The 24,665-nt window shown below is 40.4% G+C and overlaps 1 protein-coding gene across 1 annotated transcript; it reads right to left on the reverse strand.

Moving 5' to 3' along the window:
- Window positions 1-767: 767 nt before the first annotated feature.
- Window positions 768-23,962, reverse strand: LOC122989354 (unconventional myosin-VIIa). The gene is made up of 48 exons (XM_044362170.1): window positions 23,785-23,962; window positions 23,387-23,424; window positions 23,175-23,276; window positions 22,931-23,083; window positions 22,219-22,403; window positions 21,682-21,803; window positions 21,425-21,567; window positions 21,226-21,339; window positions 20,516-20,669; window positions 20,329-20,405; window positions 20,128-20,247; window positions 18,765-18,904; window positions 18,433-18,643; window positions 18,213-18,348; window positions 17,961-18,130; window positions 17,718-17,858; window positions 17,446-17,604; window positions 17,255-17,347; window positions 17,046-17,140; window positions 16,877-16,961; window positions 16,214-16,432; window positions 15,731-15,940; window positions 15,429-15,641; window positions 15,168-15,332; window positions 14,767-15,066; window positions 14,517-14,677; window positions 14,304-14,430; window positions 13,181-13,300; window positions 12,797-12,970; window positions 11,890-12,117; window positions 11,633-11,800; window positions 11,383-11,500; window positions 8,440-8,566; window positions 8,179-8,345; window positions 7,894-8,075; window positions 7,687-7,799; window positions 7,426-7,580; window positions 7,101-7,254; window positions 6,246-6,401; window positions 5,433-5,538; window positions 5,224-5,337; window positions 5,034-5,121; window positions 4,831-4,937; window positions 4,338-4,523; window positions 3,085-3,201; window positions 2,791-2,874; window positions 2,581-2,700; window positions 768-2,464 (listed from the first exon to the last, which is right to left on the reverse strand). The coding sequence occupies exons 2-48, from the start codon at window positions 23,402-23,404 to the stop codon at window positions 2,369-2,371; spliced, it is 6,693 nt and encodes a 2,230-aa protein (XP_044218105.1). The 5' UTR covers window positions 23,405-23,424; window positions 23,785-23,962; the 3' UTR covers window positions 768-2,368.
- Window positions 23,963-24,665: the final 703 nt, after the last annotated feature.

Consider the following 24,665-nt stretch of genomic DNA (forward strand, 5'->3'; position numbering starts at 1 on the left):
AGTCGCAATGAGTCGTTGGGTATGACTCCATGGAAACGAGACCTAGTGGTGCACCAAGTGCCTATACCATGAACTCCCACCCTCCCACTGATAGATAGAAGATGGACTGTTGTTAATTTAGAAGTTTATGACTAAAGTCTCAGACATGTTTCTTTTATAGATAGTCTGTTAAGTTCTAAAGAGGGCCCCAAGCTCTATAGGAGAGCAAGTGAAAAACAAGAGCAGGGAGGGGGGACGCTTGGAGGAAACAGAGGCCCTTGTTGGTCTTTTGCCTCCTGGGGGCATCCTGAATTGGAATGCCCAAAATAATCAGTCACATAGCCATCGGACAGATGTGGAGAGAAGACACACTGGTTGAGAAGGGATAATATTTCATTCATACATGGAGATCACAGCTGTGCGTCAGACACATTGGCCCTTTCTCCTCTCTGTATCATCGATATGCAAATGGTATTCTGTAGACTTGAATGAGGCCACTATCTGTGCGGAGCTGTGGAGAAGCTTTGACATTACTACCCTGTTAATCTACTGCCAACTGCTAATTGGGACGGTCCCGCTTTTGTTCGGCTTCTCCAGTCTGTCTGTTGTGTGTCTCGTAACCCTGAAGCAAAAACATTGCTTTGTGTAACTGCTTAGTATCATAAATATATCATTCTTCTTACTTCTCTCAAAAAAGTGTTTTTCCCTGCTACTGAAAGAGTTTTTGATTGAAAATAAAATGCTCTCATTTTGCACAGTTACACACACCAACAGGCTTATACTGGGAAAATGATTTATTTTGCAATTTTAGCAGAAAAAAAGAATTTCTTAACAATATGTTTCATTGAATATTTTATCATGTACAAGCAGAATCATTTTAAGCAGTCAAGATACATTCTACAGTTAGGCTTGTTTAAAGGTACCATGTGGAGTTTTTGACCACTAGTAGCGCTATGGAGCAACGTTGTTTTTACGGGTGGGCCACCTTTGTTTGTATCGTATATACATATGTTCCTACACATGTAAACACACAGGTACACAATTCACATTCTGCCATCTGTTTTAAGCTATTCCAGTTATTGACAGTTGGTTGCAGTAATGCGCACAGAGGCAAAGGCAAGGAGGAAGAACACTGCAAGCTAGCAAACATGGCACAATTTAAAATGTTTTTTTTTTATATGTTTTATGAGGACAGATATGCATTAAATGCATTTTTAGGGCCTTAAGGATACACAGTGGGTTTTGGTGAGAAACTCTGAATGCAAACATAACTTTTGTTTGTTTACATTAAAACTCCACAGGGCAACTTTAATGGTTTTCATGCAGGGAGATTAATATGGAGAGGAATTAGTTACAATACTAGTGACTGATGCATGTTTCATGATCCTCAAATAAAAACAAGATTTACAAATGTGTGTGACAATTTGTGAATACATTTCCAATTCATAACAAACTACCACCAAACTTCAATAAATGCCAGTATTTTACATATATGTTTCCAACTTAAAGTTCACCGATCTAATAACAAGTACTTCCTGTGCATATAAATGTATATTTGTGAATTTTGTTGACTAGATGATAATGAAATATGTTTTGGAGAAAAAAAGGCTTTTCAACATGAAAATTCTACAAATTTCTTGAAGGCCAGGCGTTCAAGTTTTCTACAAACATCTGTAAGTGCATCATGAATTTTTGGATCAGAATATGTGAAAAAAGTCGACCAAACACACAAATGTAACTGAATCCAGAATGTGTCGGGTGATCCCTTCACACAGATTCAACTGTCTGTAAATAAATGCAACAAAATTTCATTTCTGTGCATTTATATGCACAGAAAGCGTAAGTGTTCTAAGTGCAATATTCAATAAATTAACTTGAAGTTGAAATATATACTGTATGTAGAATAGGGACATTTACTCAAATTAGGTTGTAGCTATTTCTAAAAATAGTTTTACATTTATTCAATTTGGGCGTTGTTTGTTTGCGGATAGGAGACACACTTGTGAACACCATGTGGTTATACACATTGTTTTTATTTATGCATCATGAAACATGCATTTGTCACTAGTATTGAGACTAATTTCTCTCCATTGATAAAATGATGAAATGTGTGCACAATATAACCTTCCCCTCACTTCAGATTGAGACCCTTGTATAAATGTCAAAAAATCATAACTTAAAATAAAATATGAGAAATCTACAACTGTGTTTCAAGCAATAAATCAATGTGTTTTTTTTTCCTCAGAGCACAAGTAAAATTGATTGCACTTTCAAAAACAAGGAACTACTGCCACTCTGCTTCTATGTGTGTTTGTATAAACTACAAGTTTGAATCTGCAGCTGCAGAGGGCACAAGTTGCGTCACACTCATGCTACTTGACTGTGAGGCTCACATGTTGAAGCGCTGGTTCCTGGTTTGCACTGCCCTCCTCTCTCTGAGGTACATGTTGACATAGGAGGTTAAAAGATCATCCATTTTGTAACCCTGTTAAGAAAAGACAGAGGTAAAGAAAAGGAAATGAATAGGGCACACTTACTGCCACTTAATCACTTCAAAGCTCATGTGTCTCATGACAGATTCACATACTAAACATATCTTACCAATGAAGTTTCACACAGGAATTTACTCCCCTTCACTAAATTGCCAATAGTCATGTGAAAGTAGGTGCTTCCACTGCACCAGTTAGCGATGCGGTTGAATGGGTGATTTGCCAGCACGTCCTTTATAGAATAAAAGAATTGTTAATGGTAAGGATGTTGCCAGGATGTTTAATTAAATATTGTTAATGACAATTTTTGATTTTTTTTAACCTTGGTTTTGGGATGCATGATTGTGAGTCCTTGCTTGCTGATAGCAATTCGCACAATGTCTGGAAAACTTGGTTCCGATGTTTGCTGAAATAAAAGTTAGAAAGAAGAAGATGAGAAAACTGTCTCCTTCACTGTGATCATGACCATCTGCTTTCTGAGCTTGTGCAGTTAGGATACCATGTTGTCAGACTGAAAAAGAGCTAAAGCATCAGATAGATAGACACCCACCCAACCAAATGGACAATAGATAGAAAGATAAAGCACCGTCTGTGCTGCATCCACCACGCTACTTACCTTCACTTCAAAGAATGCACAGCCGAACGTCGGCCAACGGTAAACCACCTTCAGGAAAGCCACCTTAGCTTCTTCAACAGTCATGCCAGCTTGTTTGTTATAAGAGGCGGCAATACTCTAAAAATTAAAAATATATATGTCACAGTGTAATACAATACACTTGTGTTCGCACTGTTTTAAATGAGGTTAATGATTTTCTTACACCCCCACAGCCTTCAGGCAATATTCTCAGTGCACTGAGATAGGATCATGGGAACGCAATAATGGTGATATTGTTCATAGGCTGGTTATATTCTATCTTTTTTATTATCAACAAATCCCATGAAAAACCCAAACCGAGGATAGATTGATGTTACTAGCAAGTTTATCTGTGCATCAAAAGCCTGATATTATTCTTCTGTGCCATGGAGCTCCATTGTTGTTCAAAAACTATTATAAATCATATTAACGAGCCACAATGTTGCACTGGGTGACATGTTCAATCATTATCAAGAACATGGGCACTGTAGACTGTGACTCAATCCTACAAATGACATCTTGCCGTTGTATTCACTTACACACCACTTGTAGTGTATAGTCCCCATCATATAAACTGTTTACTCCTGTTTGAGTAATGTGTGCTTAAAAACTACAGCGCCCGGCTGTTTTAGGAAAATTTTGCCTTTTTTAAAAGTGAAACTACGTATTTGTGACGTGTTTTTGGATGCATTAGTAGCATAGATCTAGAAATAGCAATGTCAGTCAGTCAGTCGGTCCACTACTTTGGTCCAGACTAAAATATCACAGCAACTATTTGAAGGAATGCCATGAAATTTTGTACAAGCATTCATGTTCTCATCATGATGATTTATGATGACTAATGACTTTATGGTCAAATACCAAAACTATTTCCATTAGTCTCAGCTGTACTTTGGGTTTGCAAATCCTAGCATGCTAACATGCTAAACTAAGATGGTCAACATGGTCAACATTACCTACTAAATATCTGCATTGTGAGCATTTTAGCATGATGACTTTAGCATTTAGCACAAAGCACTGTAAACGTTTATATCTTCAGTGGGAACTAATGGGCTAAATGTCACAGACAGGGAAGGGAGTTTGGAAAGTATTGACAGATGGACTGAAGTTTTACTTGTTTTGGTCTTTTCATGAGATTTGTTGACAATAAGAATAATATAGACAAAGCCATATCATTTAAGGTGTAGATAAAGGAAATCTTTAAATGACATGAATGAAAAGGAAGGCCCTCATACCTTCTTCCACTCATTCTCAGACATGGCCTTCACTTGGTCTGCAGGCACCAGCTCCTTTAGCATTTTGGGAATCATGACAATCTGGTTCTTGTCATTGCTGGCCTTCATCCTGAAGAGCAGAGCCGCAATGTTGACCATTTCCTCTCTGGTGCAAACATGATAGCCCCTCAGGTACTTAGGTAGCTCCTGGAAGACAGAAAGATAGTCTATAAAGTGTATTATTTTGAGAATTGTCAACAGATTTGGGCTCAAGTTTGACCTTTAAAACCAGTTTTCATTTAAGAGACAAAAAACTGGTTACAGCCTGTTTGTAGATTTCAATGTCCAACTTTTTAATTTGTTACATTCTCACTGATCATAATGAGTAGTACTGATGCTATCTCATCTATAGGTAGGATTATGTTCATGGAAAGATTTGGCTTTCATATCATGCGGAAAAAACTTATCAGCCTGGAAAATGAGACGGTGGCTGAGCGACATCATTCAAATGTACCTGAGGGAAATGGAAGATAATATCAGCCTCTGTGTCTCTGCCAGGGATCACATTGAACCACAACTTCCGCATGAAGAACACAAGGTAGGATATGCTGACTGTCCCACCTGCAGAGCACACACACACACACATATATACAAAGACGTTTTAAAGGTAAATACAAGAGTATCACTTGCACGCTAATCAGATAATGTTTTATTTACCGTCTTTGACCCGCGTGGCTTTCTTGGACCAGTCTGTGATTTGTCTCAGACTATCGAAGAAGTAGTCTGTGTCATTCAAACTGAGAACCTAAAATGAACACAATTACTTTCTTTATGTGACCTGCAGGCTGGAAATTCATGAATTCTAGATGAGGATATGATGTGTAAGATTGAAAAATGTCAAATGCACCTTGTCATGTGTTTTGACAAAAATGCTGAAGCCGTCTGCTGAAGTCAGCTCGAGTTTGTTGCTGATATTTTGGATGAGATCCCTGATCCTGGTGCTGGTTGCTACCTCAAATACCTGACGGAGGATGATAGTTCACTGGTATTAATGAAAGAATATTTGACCTGGGTTTTTCCCGTGACATTATACATGTGATACGTCCGTGTTCACACCTCCTCTGTGTCGTTGGGGAAGTGGATTTTGTGGAAGATCTGGGTGCTGTTCTGTTGGATGGCGTCTACCTCCACCTGGTGTGGTGGGAGCTTCCTGGGCTCCATCCTACACAAGGACAGCAAATGCTTCGTTATGTAATTTTTACTTTATCTTTTTGACACTAAACCACAGATTCAGTGCAGATAAAAAAAAAGAACACACTCTTATCACCAAAATGGCAAAAACCAAAATGCCAGCTGTGCTGATTAGAAAAAAGCCTCTTAGAGCCCTTTGTCAATGTGTGTATGTAAATCTAATTTATTTATAGAGGAGGCCATGCAAATGCAGTGTGGTCTCACTATGAAGGTGGTGTAACGCGTTTGTGAATGTGGTTTCTGCTGTCAAGTTGAGTGATAATTGCTGCAAGCAAGTTCTGCCCTATATTACATATTAACCTGTAAAAATATGTAGAATAAGAATTCCTCAGCTGTATCAGTTTAGCTTTTAGAGAGCGATTCGGGGAGATTTAAAACAAAAAGCCCCACGACCATGACATTTCCTTTTCTCACCACCCCTGTCGTGGTGTTATGTCATGGTGGAGGTTAACCTGAGGTGGAGCGCTATAACTGTTTCTGCCTTGTGCTTCTCTATATGCAGCATTTGCTGCCCTATAAATGCTGTCTTTGTTTGCACAAACCCTTCAATTGTTATTATGAAATCGGGGAAGAGCAGAAACTTTCATCGTACTCCTCATCTCATTCACCGGTCTTCTTGAAAAATGGGGTACACAGTGCTGTGTGTTGGTGACGTAGAGTATAACATGTTGGGTTAACCTCAGTGAGCTCTGTAGCCTCTGCAGACAGTCAGTGGCCAGGGTCTCTCTGCGCCGCGACTCCAGAAATCGCTTTGTGTGCCTCAGAAGAGACTGGCTGGGAGGAAACAGGCCACAGCAGAGCCACAGCAGCTGCCAGCCCTGCTCCATGCTGAACCTGGGTGATGGACAGAGACAACACAACAAAAATATGTATGTTAGATGCTATAAAGCTTATGATGAAATGGAGTCTTGGTTTGTATTCAAAATGCACTCTAGTCAACCTAAGGTGAACTGAAACATGGGAGGGTGCATTTCAGTTCCACTTCTAGAAAAATGTCAGATTGCTCTTGTACTGTTTGTACTTCCTGCTGTTTAAAGAAAGAAAACAAGGTACTGCTACTGATTAGCTACTTACTGTAAGTCAACTAGTCTTGGTTTTATGTTTTTGAAAATCCATTTTAGACCTCTTCAAATGTCTTGTTTTGTCCAACCAACAGTCCAAAACCCAAATATATTCAGTTTACAATAATATAAAACAGAGAAAAGCTGAAAATCATCACACTTGAGAAGCTGGAACCAGAGAATTTGGACATTTTTTCTTTGCCAAAATCGTTGCTGATGAATTTTCTGTCAATTGAATAATTGATAAATTGAGTAAGAGTTGCAGCTTTAAAATGTACTATCTGTAATAATAAAACAGTTTATCATTACAGTAACAGAACAGGCCAATACCTTTGAGCAACTGCTTTATTATGACTCTAATACGTCATAATAAATAGAATTATTACTAAACATTATACATTGTTTTAAACATTTCCTTTTCCCCTCAAAAGATGTGAGAACCTGACATAGTGACAGTGTAACAGAAGCGTACCGGTTGTTATTGTGGGTCATCTGCTTCATGATCTGGCAGTAGATCTCATCCCTGAGCACTTCATTTTGAGTGGCGGGGCCGAAGATCTGGTCGGTGAGCTCCAGAGGACTCTGCATCTGCTTGGTGGGGTAATCTCCCATATACTTCAGGATCGGTGCACAACAGTCAAGGAAGAAGAATCATCCAGACTTCATAGACTTTGAAAAAGAAAAGCCTGGAGATTTTGCTCAGATAAAAACTAAACCTCTGAAAATGTTAAATAATACATTCATGGGTGTAACAGGGTAAGAAATGCTACTGTTTCATATAATTCTGTATAGGATATCAGTGAAGGCCAGACAGGCTTTGTGGCTGAGCTCTGAGTTGCTCGCCAGTTTCTTGAGGAGGGGCTGCCTGATTGGCTCTCTGGAGTTCACCCACAGCCTCTCGGGAGCAGCGTTCCTCGATATCACCTGACGGTTCACATCCTTAGTGGGCTGCCTGTGGGATCAGGGAACAAGACACACGTTCAGTGCTGTTCCAGGTGAAAACTTACATATGAGCGAGACATGTAAGATGTGGAAAAACAGAGGGCATTTCCAGGTACCTGAAGTACTCGACGGAGAATTCTTTCAGCGTGGCGGGAGCTATTCTTTCCACTGTGCCTGTTTCTTTCTGTATGACGTCCTTCCTCTGGTTGGGAGACAGGTTGAGGAGGCTCTAAAATAAAAAAAATAAAAAAAATATGCATCATATTCAATGCTCCACAAAACCAGGGCCATCAGAGATAGATGTGCAGTTGACATCTCCGTACCATGACCTCTTTGGTGGGTTTGCTGAGTGTTGGCAGGATTAGGATGGCCTCAGTGGGGACGGCTCCTGTTTGTTTTGTTCTCTCGTTTTGACCTTTTATCCAACCACGCTCCTGAGATAACTCCTCGTCTTTGATAATTATGATGAGCTCTCCTTTCTTGAAGCTCAGGAAGGTGGGGTCATCTGTAAAGTAATAGAGGTCAGAATCTGAAGTTAGCAAGAGTAATACGTGAGGTGAGGATATTGTGAGACAGATATGTCACTATTCTGATTCTGGTGTTCTGACCTTGCTTGTCGGCTTCCTTCAGAGACACAGCATACTGGGAGCGCTCTGTGAGTCCACTCAGGAACATGGTGACCAGCTCTGCCATGTCCTCCACTGTGGATCCGCTCAGAGTGAAATCTCCTTTCAGAGTCAGCAAACACACGGCATGGCCAGACACTTTACCCTCCCTGTGTGAGGCATCGCAGCAGAGTCAAAAACAAAGGATTCAAACATGTAATAATATGTTTCTCGCTTCCTTCTCTGATTCTGTGCCGTCCCTACCTTGTGGTGTTAACTCCGATGACTTCTGGGAAGGAGAGTTCCAGCAGCCTCTTCTCTCTCTCATCCAGGAATGTGATGCCAGTCCAGTTTATGGCAACAATGAACTTGCTTTTAGGCAGTGGAGGACCTAGAAACATCCATGAAGGGAAACAAGAGCGGTTCAGCACTAAAGTGTTACTCACATTTCCTTTGTGTATCATTTCAGGCAACGAGGCCCTACAATCAACTCACTGGTAAGGAGGCGGTTTTCACTTTAGGGTTACTGCTAAATTATTTTTATCATTAAATCATCTGTCAATCAATTTCTTGATTAATTGATTCATATGAACTGTTAGAAAATAGGGAAAATTGCCCATCAAAATTTCCAAGAGTCCAAGGTGACGTGTTGCTTTTTTTGTCTTTTCAACTGTTCAAAGATATTCAATTTAAAGTTAAGAGAAGGAAATCCTCACATTTGAGAAGCAAGAAACAAGGAAAGTTTCTCATTTTTGTTCATAAATAACAATATTCGACAATCAAAATTTTGGATGATTAAATTCTGTTAATAAATTAATACTTTCAGCACCACTTCCCTTTACAAGAAGGGTGACATGAAAAAGAATAGCAAGAAGGGGGAGAGATAAATTGATCTTGTGCTCTAACAGAGTATATTTAAAATCTGGCTCAAGGCAAACAGTGTAAAAGATGACAGCGGTGGTACAGGTGAGAAAGAAAACAGACTGCATTTAAGCAAGACTAGGTCAACAACTAGTGTATGACTGGGCTGTGTACGGTCAATGTGTGAAATTGTGGCCAACGTGTTACAGGCATAGTCAGTGGTAGTGTCTATAACGTGAAGTCCTGGATATTAAATGTTCATCTGCAATTTTCTGTAGTGGTCCCAGTAATATTTGCTGGTAAAGTGTACTGAAGTAGCATATTACATGACTTGGTTAAGCTACGTTTGATTCAAAGAAAAGGTTATAAATGCATTTGCAAGAACAATACTTTCCACTCATATCTTGGGATGTTTGATCATAACTAATCTAATTATCTGTTAACTCCTCCTGCTCTTTCATCTGTTTCAGTCTCTCGTTTTTCACTCTGCATTGAGTGTTTTGTCAGAGTGATGGTTATTTGGGGTGTTTTATCTGTGCGCTCTGCAGTAGAAAGTGTAAATGAAAGTTTTGACAGCATTTTGGGTGCGAATTCAGGAGGCTCATCTCCGCCCAGTTACCGCAATTACAGTCAAATCGTGCGAACCTGCAGAGCAGTTGCCCCACGCGAAACTGATAAAACAGTTACATGAGTCACATGTTTTACCTGCAAGACTTGTATTACTGTTGTTGTTGTTGTGAAATGCGATGCACTGATAAAGATTAAACCAGTTGTTCCCAAACCCTTTGGTTTGTCACGTTTCAGATGTCAATGAGTTGTAAGCAGTTCCGAAAGGGAAAGATTTACCCTCTAAACATGACACACTGTGTCATTTAAATAACTGTTCAAGGCTCAAGGAGGTAAAATTATCCAATATTTCACAAAAAAGCAAAGATTAAAGAAAAGTCCAACGAAATTAAAACAAATTCATGTAGCAGAACTTTTTTTCCTTCTTTCCGACCTCCATTACTCATCCCACGACCCCTCAGATTTATCCTGTGACTCTTTGGAGGGAGCCTGAGCCCTAGGTTGGAAACCACTGGACTAAACTTCCTAACTGTATATACTGTAAAGTAGTTTAAAGTAGCTTCACCTTGACCTGCTACCACAGTTAAATACAGTGATGCAGTGAAGTATTAACAATGTAATAATTTCACACAGGTCCACTTCTCTGCTGAACAAGTACTTTTAGTTTTGATACTTGCTCATTTTGTTGCTAAAAGAAAGGATCTGAATACTTCCATCACTGATGACAGCTTATCCAATACTCCTGACAGGAGGTCATGACTTCAGGGTCAACACATACTGTCTGTTTGTTAAAATAAAGCATAAACAGCTCTACATTGTTCACTGGGAAACTCATATTGTGGAATCTTGTTGGCAGCTTGTGATTACTTCCACCTTATCAGCATGGTGTCAATCAGACAATTACTGTACATAGAGTAACAAAAGGAATTTTACTACTTTATTGCCGTTCCCTGTGTGGATAAACTTGATCAGTTTGGGGAAAGATTCACTGTGTGTCTGAGTTTGAGTTGATCTTTGTTAGACAGCTCGGATGTATCGTTTTGCAAATTGGTTGTTCACAAACTGAACAGCTGTAATACTGAAATCCAGGGAAGAGAGAAATCTTGTTCCTGGCCCACTTCTTCCCTCTTAATGAACTATTTTGCTGGAGTCTTAACCCCAGTGGTATAGTACGTCTATAATTAGCATTGAATATTCCAGTCTGACATAGATACGCGTGTTTGTCTCTACATTCCTGAGGAAAGTGTGGAAATGTTTGTGTTAGATATGTTTTATGTTGTGCAGTGATTAGAAAAATGTAAATACAAACCAGTTAAACCTATGTGAGACTATGAATTCAGAGCTATTTTGTTGCTCATTTGAACAAGCAAATACCCTTAAACTGGTTTGAATCATGAATAAAGACAATCCTGCAGTGTTTCAGTAAACTTCACATTCATTATTTGATTGTTATTGTCTAATTTGGGACATATTGTTGCAGATACAACCAGAAACTCCTGGTTTGTTTATAATAATGGAGTACGTGATACATACAATCATTATATCATTCAAAGCTATTTGTACTTCTGATTCTGATGTTATTATCAGCACAGAAATGTTGCTATAAATGCACATAATCTTTCTTGTCACAGATGGGTGTCAATGGTCTCATGTATTAATTATATAATTGTAGCTGTATAATTTGAAATTAATGCACTTGTCCCAATCTGTCAAACTACAAGTCATTTACATACATAAGAAGAGAAAGGCTAGAAAGGTTTTCTGCGACTCGCTGCCTACCTGACAGCTTGACAACCTCAAAGAACCTGGAGAAGAACATGGGCCACTTCTCCCGGGCGTAGTCCACCATCTCTGCCTTCACTGAATCTGTCTTTTGCCTTGAACTCAGATACGGACCCTAGTACGGTTAAAGAAAAATACAAAGAAACATTAAATCTACTCAAACCTGTGTAAGAGCATTATATTCCCTATACATGGTGAACTTTTGATTCTCTCTATGCTTCACCTTCTGTTATGTGATGTGACTGACCTGAGCGTGAGCAGTGCTGACTATCTGCACCCATTTGTCCTCAGATTTGTCCTCCAGCAGAGAGCTTTTGACACAGTCCTGCACAGCTGCCTTCACCTTTTCTGGACTGCTGTCTGAGCCGTGCTGGATGTACAAATGTTTTGCAGCGAGCTGAACAAAATCATCCTCCTGTGTGAAGTAAAGCGTGGAAAAATATATCATATATCAGAGTGTGTGGTCGAAATGTTTGCGAATGAATCATCCAAATGTAAGCCCACCCTTTCACACTGGTACTCTCCACACTTCAGACCATGGATGATCTGTTTGTAGATGAGCTCTGTGCTGATCTTGTCCTCTTTGCAGTCGTGCCAGGGGGTGAAGACCTCCTTGCGGAAGAAGAGACGCCAAGGAGCGTGTTGCTCCTGCCCTCCTCTCCTCTTCACTTCCTGTTCACACTGGGAGATGGCATCCATCACGTGCTCCCGGCCGCTGCCCAGAGCCCAAACCTTCAGGACGTGTCAACAGTTAAAGTTATGGATGTCTAGATACACTACAAAGCTGATGATTATCTGAATTATTGATTAATCTGCAGATTATTTTCGCTACTAGTCAATAAATCATTTGGTCTATAAAACATCAGAAAACTGTGAAAAAGTGCTCATCACATTACACAACCAACTGTCCAAAACCTAAAAATAATCAATTTACTACTATGTGAGCAGCAAATTCTTAAAGTTAAGAACCTGGAGCCATCAAATAATCAGCATTTTTGCTTGAAAAATTACTTGAATGATTAATTGACTATCAAAATAGTTTCCCATTAATTTTCTTTGCATTGAATAACCAATTAATTGGCTTGTCGTTGCAGCTCTACGTTAAATAATCCGTTCTGCCACCAAGCTTTGCAGGTGCAGGGTGGGATAAGTTTGCAAAGCTGGACCTGTGCAAGACTCATAAAAAAATCTTATATTTCCACAACATATAGAATGTTTAATGGTTGGATGTTGTGTAGCTACTTGGATTGTGTGGCTGACAAAGTCTTATTCTGTTTTGGAAGTGGCACAGCGAGGGACCGCCCCAGTTGTCTTTATACACGTTTGTACATTACGTTCTCTCCACTCAAAGTGCAGAAAGAATTTGGATCTCAGTGTTATAAAGAAAAGTAAATAGAATCAGTGTTTGTACCTTTTCATACAGAGCCACATAGAGAGAAAATCCAAATGTGTCTTTGAGTTTGACTTTGTTTGCGAGGACTTGGCAGATCTCTTTGGAGGTAGATGCTGAGTCAACAGGCAGGTTGATGGAGCGTCCATCCATCACTGTCACAGACACAATCATGGGCTTTTTTGTCTTGGTTGCCTGTCATAGCACAAAGAAAAACGACCGTGTTGATTAAATGGAATGAGAAATGCTGGCATCAGAAATTTCAAAGACTGAAACCTTCAAACGTGGACAAATTCAACCAAAACTACCTGTGTGGATAAAAAACCACTAGACGCCAAGTGTAATTTGGGTGCACTGACCCATTAAAATGTAGCATGCTGTAGCATCTTATATCAGTCTCAGTACCTGAAGCTCCATCCAGGCTGGAGGTTCGCCTCGCACTCCGTTCATTACAGTGCGCCTCAGCCTCTCAGCACAGTAGGAAGCGTAGCCCCCTGGAGCGGAGCGGATGAAACTTTGAAGGTACTGCCAAGACAGGAGATAAAAGGGATGAGCACAACATCACAGCATGTGGCTTACTGTTTATGAGTCTGAAGCAGCCAAAGCAACTGTTGTACTTCAGTGTTAATTTTGTCGATGAAAACAAAACTGTGATGAAAAACATTTGTTGATGACCTTTAAAAATGTAACCTTTGAAAATAAGAGCTGTAACTACAGGTTTTACATTTTTTGCCAATGAATAAAAACGAAACAATGATGTGAAAGAATGATAAATGGACAAATAAATGAATTACTGTTTTAATGCAAAGTCTGATTCAACAACCTCAACAACCGCATACATGTGCAGAGTCACACACTCTAGCTGTGAATTAGTAAAACAGTCTCCTCCATCTCCCAAAAATAACTCTTGTTCAGAAGTTGATTTAGCCTCTTGTCCTGCTGCACTGCCTTTAATATGAAACATCTTGCATTAAGTATTATGTGTCTGTTACCTGTAATCTGAAACAGATTCATGGACTAAATTAATTTACAGTCCACTGACAATTAGATGCAGCAGCAAAACAGTTGGGACAAACTATAAAAACATGCAGGCAGCATGCTGACATTTATAATAAGGTAAGCTACAGTAACATTACTGAGTGATGTGGATGTAACATTAATGTTACTTTCAGTCCGACATGTTGCTATCAGAAGCAATGAGTAACATCCAGGATTAATGCAGTCAACCATTGAAATCTTCCTCTGGATGTTCATGAAAGAAACATCATTAGATTATCTGTAATTTTAGCTTCTCAAGACAAGAATTACACCTGTAACCATGGAAAGTGTACACAACAAAGATGGCGACATCAAAATCCACATAAGAATTAAAAATGACAAAAACTAGACTAAAATGTCTTTAATTTTTGTTGAAAAAAAAAACTAACAAATGTCAAATGACTAAAATCTAACTAAAGCTACGACACATTTTCAAAAAGATTAAGACTAAATCCAAATCAGGAGCCAGAATGAACACTATTGTACTTACTCTTATGAAGCGGTCACTTGGAGGGAAAATGCCCAAACAGAGGGACAGCAGGATCCAACCACGGAAGTAGCTGTTGCGATTGTTGTTATCCTGAAGCTGCTTGCAGATCTGACAGTAAATCTCGTCCCTGGACAGAAAAGATTAAATCATTCATTAACGGAGGATAAAAAAGATACTTAGATGTATGTGATTCTAAAAAAACACTTCAACAACCTGAGGTCACGCCTGACGATGGCATATCCCACAATGATGTGGAGTTTTTCCAGAGACGTCAGTGGCCGGTCCAGAGTGGGTCCTTCTTCAGTCATGACATCACTGTCCTCCTTCACAGTCTGCAGAGTGGGAGGCTTGGACACTTCAGTCTGATCCTCTGACTGTCAGAAAAAAAAACATGAAATTGCCATCAGTAAAGTAAAGTTAAAAAAAAAACAGAAAGTGAATATATTCTAGGTTTCCACCTCACCTCCTCCATGATGATAGAGGGTTTCCTGAGGCTTGAAATGGGTCTTGGGCTTCCAGTGTCTTGAGCACTGGATGCCTTTCTGTTTCTGGTCAGCAGGTCAGTGAACGTGGATCCCTTCCTTGCTCGAGGGTTCCCTTCTGGTACGGTGTATATCTTCTGGTTTGAAGCCGCCTCGCTGGGAACAGCAGACGCTTTCCTGTTTCTTGTCAGCAGGTCTGTGAAAATGGAGCCTTTTCTGTTTGGTGTCGGCTCCTCAGGGACTGTGGAAGGCTTTCTCTCTTTTTTATTCCTTAGCACCCTCTAAGACAGACAGAAATGACCTTTTAAAATGAGCTTTTTCAAATCTATGACAGTCTGATCTTAAAAATTCATTGATCATAAAAATTCAGTTAAATATTTACCTGATCCAGGCCCACCATGTGGCTGAGACGTCTGTCCTTTCTGGACATCACGTCCTGCACTAGAAAGCGATCCTGCGTGGAGGTTCCCTGGACCTGCACATGCTTCTTCGGCTCAGGGAGGTCTCCTAAGAACCTCAGAATGATCCACCACACTGTCAACGAAGCCTAATGATAAGACAAGAGAGACGGCATGGTAACTTTAGTGAAATAAAAAGAGCAGAATAACTGAAATGTTGATTTAAAGTCATCAAAGAGAAGCACCACAACATCTCCTTCATCCTCGTGGTAAAGCAGGGGCTGTCGCAGCCTCTGGCGGATGTGCGTGGCGGTGGCTGCACCCTGGAAGTACATGGAAGCAAATTTGGAGAAGGAGTACTCATCTAGGTCGTCGTAATCTTCTTTGGGAAGCTCTTCCTCCATGGGGAGATCGTCAATGTCGATCTCCTCGGTAACTGTCCTTTTCCCCTCAAAATTCTGAAAACGAATAGAGAGGAATATGATGCGTCATTCAATCTACGCTGCTTTCTCCAGCAGAACATGTGCTACACTTTCAGTTCCCACACCTCGAATCCCACAGGTGCTTGCCCCTCCTGCCCTCCAACCACAGTGGGCAGAAAGCCAAAGATGCTGTCCACCATCTCCTGGTCTGTAATGGATTCCGACTGGGTTTTGGCCTCCATCTCTTTCTTCTGCCTCAACACTTCCTCCAGGTGTTTCTGTCTCTCCAAGATGAGCCGCTCTTCCTCTTCTTTCTCTTTAGCAGAGAGGTACAGCTGAAAGTAACAACACAAAGGAAGATCAGCATGTCTTTTACTACCTAATTAACCATGCACCCAAATAACAAATTACTCATTATTCACAGCAGTGGTTTGGGGGGAATGAGGATTAAAAAATAATCATATTTTAACTGTAGAATTACCATTTTAATCACAGTTTTCTGCTGCTGCTTACTGAGTGGCAATATTAGAGCAGTTGGGGGTTCAATGCCAGATAAAACCACCGGGGAATTCTCTTACAATTGTCATCCTTAAAAAAAAAGAACTTACATCTCTTTTCATCTTTTTGAGAGCTTTCCTTGCCAGCATACCCCTGGTGTGTGCCTGTAGGAGGATCACAGCGTCTCTCTTGCGCTTCCATTCCTTCCTGGCCAGATATCCTCTGGCCTTGGCCTGCAGCACGATAGCTGCCTCCCGCTTCTTTTTGTACTGGAAGTGGAGTTGGCGAGAGCGAACCTGTGCCTGGAGCCTCGCAAAGCCCAGCTGGACCTAGAATTCGAACATAATTGAAAAGACGAAAACCAACAACGTGTTAGCAGAGTCACAAAAACAGCAGGGCATTGTAGTTTTTGGCAAATGTTACACAAACAGCGGTAAATAGCGTATTTGTTGTGGACCATTTTCAGCTGTGAGTTAATACACATTCAGTGCTCTAATGAGCATTTATGGCACCAGGACAGATTGTGCGGGAATTGACTCAAAATGAACTACTGTGCCCATGTTCATGGTAATGAAGAAGCATGTGACCCAGTGAAATAGTGACGTTTTTAATTGTTTTTTGACAACACTGGTAAAGAGGGATGAGATATCAGAGACAGAGATCAGGCTTTGGATACAAAGACAATACTTGTTAGTAGGATCAACTTATTGCTGCTTCATCTTTTCATGGGATTAAATGACAATAAGAAAAATATAGAATATCACCAGACTCACCACTTTGTACAGCTTTCTACCTTTGTGTCCTCTCCAGTATTTCTGAATGACAAGAGCACTTGCCTTTTTCCTCAGGAACTCTTTCCTATAAAAGACATAAAGTATCCAGACATGTAGTTATAAATCACATCAATAAACAACACATGTTAAAGATTTTATTTCCCCATACCTGTATTTGTAGCCTCTGATCACTTTCTGGATCAAAAGTGCTTTCACATTTAGTTCTTTCATTCGCTCCAGTTCGAGCATAGTGTCATGGAAGTCCTGAGAAAAAACAGTAATACATTGATGGAAAAAACATCCACATAACTATTAAATGAGTTATTATATACTTTCACACAATCATTGCTAACAACATTAAAAAATGCAAGGCAGCACCTTCAGGAATATCTTTGTCTTTCCAGTCTTCCAGTCGCCCTCTCCAGTAAGCACAGTTTCACAAATGCTTTCACAGCATTTCTCTTTGCTTTCCTGACAGAATGGAAGAATCATCAATCAATCACGGCAAGAAAAGATGAAAAAAAGGTGTGAGGATGCCAAGATCGAAATGATAATAACGTCCAACTCACTGTTTTTGGATCGCAGAGGAAAGTTTTCAGCAGGACACGGTAGCGGCCTAGAAACTCGTCAAAGGTGTAGCGTACGGGATACCCAGCTTTCCGGATCCTGATCGTCTCCATCATACCGGAGTAACGGAGCTGACGCAAGCACAGCTCTCTGTCAAACAGCTGAGACACACAAGTGTGATTTACTAACAAACAAATGGATTTATGCAATTTTGGTGCAGACATGAGCATGTTTTTTTTTATTTTGGTTGAGTAAATGTAGCTTCTCTTCTCACCATGGGCTTCTTGAAGTCATTGGGTTTGATGCAGCGTATGAAATAGGGCTGGCACACAGTCAGTGTTTTCATCAGGGAATCCAGAGACTGACGGAACTGACTGCTCAAAGTTAGCACACGCTTCTTACTATCATTTGCTTGCTGTCAGACAGAAACAAATGTCACATAGTATAAGTAATTATATACAATAATGGTATTTTATTTGTCCATAGCTGTGTCTTAAATGCTAAAAGCTGCACTGACCCGGAGAGAGTTCTTGTTCACGGTGATGACCATCTTGGGGTTGGTGCTGCTCTTGATCGTATTGGAGGACAGCTCACTGTTGAACGTCTGTTTTAGGAGCTTGTTGGTGGAGGTCTCCACCAGCTGAATCAGATCTGAGCTGAGGGCGTCACGGTTTTTCTCGAGAAAACCTTGAAACAAAACATATACAATGAGGACATCACAGAGGACGTGAGGGAGAATGGCTTGTTGATAGTTAAAGAATTAGGCTACCTTTTGAGTCATAGTTGACCACTCCAGCAAAATGATGGATTCCAAAATGTGTCTCATAGTTGTTCTTGGGAGGAATATAGATGTCACCTTTTCCGTGGACCTGATTCATTTTTTGGAGCATAGTGGTATCTGTGCCCTGAAAATAAACAAAAAATTGACAGTTAAAACCTGCTTTCATTTGTTGCAGCAGAATGTTATGAGAGACAAGGAGGATAGTGACCTTGGGGAAGTTGCTTTCCTCATCAACAAGAGCCAGAATGTTCAGAGGTTTGTTGGCGAGTACATCCAGGGTGGACTGGTTGTCTTTGTAGTCAATGTGCTCCCAAACAATGTTTTCACGGGTGTACTCGTCCTGTTCCAGCTTGAAAACATGTCTGACAAAGAACTGCTGCAGCTGCTCATTGGCGAAGTTGATGCAGAGCTGCTCAAAGCTGCAACAAAGACCACATTACAAGGGGAAAGATGGATTCATTTTAGTTTGCGTAAGTAAAACTGTCTAAAAAACAGCAGCAACAGAGCGATGATGTCAGGAGAACTGATGTGAACTCTAACCTGTTTTTGGTGAAGTTCTCAAAGCCAAAGATGTCCAGAAGGCCAATTGACTGTTGAACCTCTTCAGAATCCTCAGGGGCCTTGTAGATGGCAGCATTGACTTTGCCCACCACCCAAATGAAGAGTCTTCCATAAATAGCCTAGACAAATAATACAGAGAATAGCATACTGTATCAACTAAAACAACACAAAAGATCCAATGTCATGAAATTTGACAGACACACACTTCCAAACTATGGTAAATGACTTGTTAATTCTCTGTCCTTAGCCTAATTGTAGCCATTTTAGCATTGTTATCTGTATTTGTAATAGTGTTTTGTCATTTGCCTGATTTTGTGTTGTTTTGACTGCAACTTTAATGCTGCCATTTAAAACCTTATGGGTTTACTGTCCCTTATTTACCTGGTTAAATAAAGGGTACGTTAAAAATGGTGCTCAGAAAGTAAGTCCTGAAGAGTTTTAATCTAGCACCACCAACAGGACAAAATTTCCTCTTGTCCAACACTTCAGTTTATGAATATTTGAAAAACAGATGTATTCCTGTTAGCCTATGCTGTACTTTGAGCTTAATGCTAACATGTTATACCAACATACACACGTTAGCATGTATCTGTACATACTAAACATTAGCATGTTAACATGATAAAAGCCTAAATGTTATAACTAGCATGCTGCTCACATGCTCAACAGCTCAGCTGTTCACATTAATATTAAGCTCAAACCTAAATACAGCTGAGCCAAGGTCAAACTGAGGAATTTTGCTAAGCGGATGGATGTTGAGCTAAGCTTTACAAAGTACAGCTTTGACCAGTAGTTCCAAAACCTTTTGGTGTGTGACCCCATAAAACAAATCAGTGTGTACTTGCAACCCCTTGTTGCAGGATAAGCCTTTAATGCGGCCATGAGCTGTGAGCCATTCAACCAAAGATTACGTTTCAAGGATTTTCAGAGGCCTTAGAAGATTGAAGTACCCAGTAGCATATTTCACAAGAAAAAAAAAAAACAAAGTTAGAAAAAGGCCAGGAAAAATAAATATGATTTTGTGTAACAGTCATCACATATATCTCTGGCTGGGAACCACTAGCTTAGACTGATAAAAGCTGAACCAATTCTGACGATGCCTGACGAGCTGAGAAGTCAACAGCCATTATACAGATGTAACAACACAATATTTCCTCTGGCACCATCCTCATCCCTCGTTGTTTGCCTCATTGGTGGAACAGAATCAAAACATTCTGAGCATTACAGATGCATATGTCCTCTTTTTAAAGAATTTAAGTTTATTACATTAAAATGAGCTGCCTTTATTTCTGAAATAAATTTTTGCTTTAGAAGAACTTAGATCAAGTGTGACTTATGTTACTTTGACAAAGGCGTCTCTGCCGTCCACAGCCTGGGCCGAGGTCAGATGTTTGGTCACACTCTCTCTGGCCGTCATGAAGGAGCGCTGAGTCAGACTCTTCTCCAGCGCTTTAGGGTCCACCTGAGATAACGGGACAAACACAGTCAGAGAAGATCATCTCAACTCTCATCTTAACTGCTTTTCTATAAAATCTACACATACCTCCAACAGTTGGCTGACCATGTTGAAATGTGACGATGAGAGGATGTCACAGCCCTCCATGTTATTCACTATGGTGGCTGAAATTAAGGGGAAATTATGCGCTCAACAGCTGCAGCAATAATGTGTTGAATTTGACAATAATAATCTACTGAATATACATATACAGTACATACAGTACTGTCCTTACCCTTGAAGTCTACATTTCCCATGTGAAGGATTGCAGCGAGCAGTTTGCAGATTTCCCAGGAGTCATTCTCTGTGAACATGAGGATCTTCAGAGCTGAACGGAAGTGAGCGTATTCCTTCACATCATCACGCCCTTCACAGCTGGTGCAGTTACCCTGGTGATAGGATCACACAGTTTAAAGCTAAACTTGATATCTGTGATTCACACTATGTATTTATCTTTAAAATGTCCATCCATCCTTCCATTTTCTTTTACTGCTCATCTTCTAGAGGGTCGCTTATCCTCTAGAGAGTCTAGAGGGTCATGGGGGAGTTGGAGCCAATCTCAGCTCACAATGGGCGAGAGGCAGGGTCTACCCTGGACAGGTTGCCAGTAAATCACAGGGCATATAACATATAGTAGACACAGACAACCATTCACACTCACATTCACACCTGAGCAACTGAGTCACCAATTGACCTAACCTGCATGTTATTGGTCTGTGGGAGGAAGCCGGAGCCCCCGAAGAAAACATGCAAACTTCACACAAAAGAGCCCCAGCCAGCCATTGGGTTCAAACCCAGAGCCCTGATTCAGGGTTCTGGGTTCGAACCCTCTTGCTGTGAGGTGACAGTGCTAACTACTGCACCACCGTGCCGCCTCTTTAAAATGTATCCATCAATAAAAAAAAGCTTTTTATTCAATTCTAGTTTCTCAAATTCTTTCAGTACCATGGTCAGATAGTTGTACTCAGCAGCGCTCCCAAGTGACAGAATCTTTTTCTGGTCAGCTGGCATTCCCATCAGCATGTAGTAAAAGATGTGGTAGTTTCTTTCCTCAGGTGCCTGCACATGAAAGCACATGTTCTTCACCACAAGAAGATTTGACATGTACCACGTTACTATTCCTGGAAATATTCAATTTCCCCACCTGACGACAAACTCTGGACTTCTCCAGCAGGTACTGCTCAACACGGGCCCCTTCAATGGCCCCTCCCTTAGTGAAGTTGATGTCAATGTACTTTCCAAAACGACTGGAGTTGTCATTGCGAACGGTTTTGGCATTACCAAAGGCTGAGAGGGAAACATACATTTCATGAAAGTGAATCAAGTAAAAAGTGCTTTTTAATTGTTTTAAAAGGGAGGTTCAGCTCATTATGACATTATAACTCTGTATTGGTGTTTTACCCTCCAGGATGGGGTTGGCTTCAAGAATCTGCTGCTCTATCCAGGAGTGCTGCCCGCTCACTGCAGCCAGGTACTGCAACATGAGCTTAGTGCTTTCAGTTTTCCCTGCGCCTGATTCTCCACTGAGGGGGAAAATAGAGAAGTAAGCATGTTTAGAGAAGATGCATTTAATAATGTCCTTTGTTTAGCATGAAAATATGTACTTTACTTCCTCGTTTATGATTTCCTTCATTGTTTATTTCAATCGGTCCATGTCTTACACATGGGTTTGACCTTTGGAAATCAACATTGTTTTGCTCTGTCAAAGGCCTTAGATATGGTAGAGAAAAACATGTTGTTGAAGGGGCTTATTTTTGCTCTCGCCATTACCTGTCACTCGGTGGAAATGTTGTATTTCATGTAACTATCAGCGTTTACCCTGAAAACTTAAGGCTTTAATCAGTCATTTAAATACTTGACACAGTCGAAATGAAACCATCTCTAATCAGCCTTAGTCTCAGAACATCTTTGCAGCCTGTTTGCAGAAAAGAGCAGAACCTGATGACGCAGCACTGGTTCTTTTGGTTGCGGCGCATGTTGAAAAAGCAGCTGTCTGCGATGGCGAAGACGTGTGGTGGCAGTTCACCCAGCCGTCGATCTGTGTACATGTGCACATAGTCGGTGGTGTAGAGGGGCAGCAGCTGGTAAGGGTTGACTGCAACCAGAATGGAGCCTGTGTATGTCTGCAAACAGAGAGCGATGTTAACCGTCACACAGAAGCACATTTAATGAGTGTGTGTGTAGATGAGCATAAACAAGTTCTTATGGTGCAAGCACGTCATCAAGCCAGTGACTCAGATGACCCCGCATGGGATCCATGTTCCAAATATGACTCAATGGATTTAAACATTTCACGGATGGTTTACAATCATGAAGAGCTGTGTGAAAATCTGTGGTTAATGAAATGAATGCAAAGTGCCCCGAGCAGTTAACATTAGTAGTTTTATTCTACAAAATGGCCTGATTCATTATTGAAGACACACTGTCGAGCTTTGATGCTGTTACACAGAAACACTGGGACACTCTCTTTCAACAGAGGGTTATTCGTCTCTATGGAGACAAACAGCACTGTGATAAATTGAGGGGCAAAGTCTAAGGCTGAAAGCCGCTCGCAATGAGGGAAGATGTAGGTGAGTAAGCATTTCTACAGCAAGTTATTGACATCATAAAACTGGGTGGTTCAGCGTGAATCTGGGGAATGGAAACCTACGTAGATGATGCCCTCTATGTGTCGCACCAGGAGGTTCCTGAGGAGACCCGCCTCATTGAGGTCGCCAAGCCTGATCATGTCATCCACACCCTTGACAGAGGTGGGGTGCATGGGCCGGATGGTGCCCTCAGTCTTCTTGTTGATCTTGTGCTCCTGTATGTGTGTTAAGAAATAAGTGATGTTACAGACGGTTCACACTGATTGTCCTGGACCTGATGAGAGCAAATTGTTGTGGGTTTTGTACCTTTCCATCATCATCAATCAGCTGAAGCTGTCCAGTGTCCGTCACCTTGACCTCAGCCCCGATAGGCACCCCGGCACCAGAGTCCACCCACACAAAATCTCCCTAGTTAGGGAAACCAGAAGTTGTAATGGAAATAACCAGTGCCGGAACAGCTCTCAAAACTACTTTTTGAGCGGCATTTTCAAATAAAATGTATATTTTATCATTCTTACCTTACTCAAATGCAGCATGGCATTAACCTGGATCAACTCTGTAAAAATATATTTATAATCATAATCTATATCACCACAGTGACCGCAGATTCAGCCCAGTTCAAGCGATTACAATTACCTGCTAGCAAACCAATATAGCTTTAGAAAGGAAAATATAAAGAAACCCTAAATGCAGTCTTAAAAACTTCGAATAACAAAGATTTTTTTCGTTACTTGACTATGAACTCTCACTTTCAAGACACTCCCATTAATGAGTGTACATTGAATCTGACTGTAAAAGATTACAATGGAAAAGAAATAACACGTAACATAATCAAGTGACCTCCTCGGAAACAAAAATATATGTTTTTTACAGTTTGACATTTGAAGACACTTGTGTGTGTTTTGTCAGTTCTTACCTGAGAATACTTGTTTCTTTAGTGGAAGCCTCTACTCCTACTGGTGAGGGAACAACTCCTTGAATGACTACGAAGCAGGAAGCAGGGATTTTTTTCCAGTATGGCGCCTCTTTATGGCCCTTTGACTTTGCTCCTGTGAAGGCAGATCCACCCAATATCACAAACCACGAGACTTGGGACTTAGAGACAACTTGACATAATAGCGAATTTCATCAAAGCGCATCAGTTTCAATAGATTTTATCTGATTGTCATTTACTGGTAAATATCTGGTGCTCATCTTATAGGATTAAATTTAAGAAGTCAACTGAAAAATCATGCTTGGCTTTACCGTGTTAGAAGTTCATCAACTATAAACAATAACCTACATACACACAATATTTCCATCTATTAAATATATGACAAACAAGTGACATTTCATAAAATTAAAATAAAAAGTCAGAATTTTTCCATTTCCTAGCTCTTCCTGACTCAAATAGTAGAGACGTTTGTGTTTCACAAGACATGGAAACAACTAAAAATCTTGTGAAATTATGCTCAAAACAACAGACCTTAAGTAAGGAAGTGTAAGACATAGTGCTGAGGGGAAAGGGTATGCCTGCAACTCACTTTTCCCGATCCATAAACACACTCATTACAGATCAAGCACTGCCATTACGCTGTGCTGTACTTGGAGGGAATTATGTTGTAAACATTTGATAGTAAAGATAATGACGGCTCACTATACAAATGTTATTGTGCTGTTTACAAACACCTCATACCATTAATGCAAACTGTACGGGAAATTCATTAAAGATTGACCACCAGGCTACAACAACTTCCGGAAAGTAAAACTTTAAGACATTATTCAAGGGTGTAGACTGGTTTAACAGACTGTACAATA

This window comes from Thunnus albacares, chromosome 9 (assembly GCF_914725855.1).
Source record: "Thunnus albacares chromosome 9, fThuAlb1.1, whole genome shotgun sequence".
Taxonomy (NCBI): Eukaryota; Metazoa; Chordata; class Actinopteri; order Scombriformes; family Scombridae; genus Thunnus; species Thunnus albacares.

Excerpts from the sequence above, each read along its gene's own strand:
- LOC122989354 (XM_044362170.1), bottom strand. Across the intron at positions 21,804-22,218 it reads AACCAGTGCTGCGTCATCAG|TGGAGAATCAGGCGCAGGGA; the intron begins GTTCTGCTCTTT and ends TTTCCCCCTCAG. Across the intron at positions 6,402-7,100 it reads ATGACCCACAATAACAACCG|GTTCAGCATGGAGCAGGGCT; the intron begins GTACGCTTCTGT and ends TCCATCACCCAG.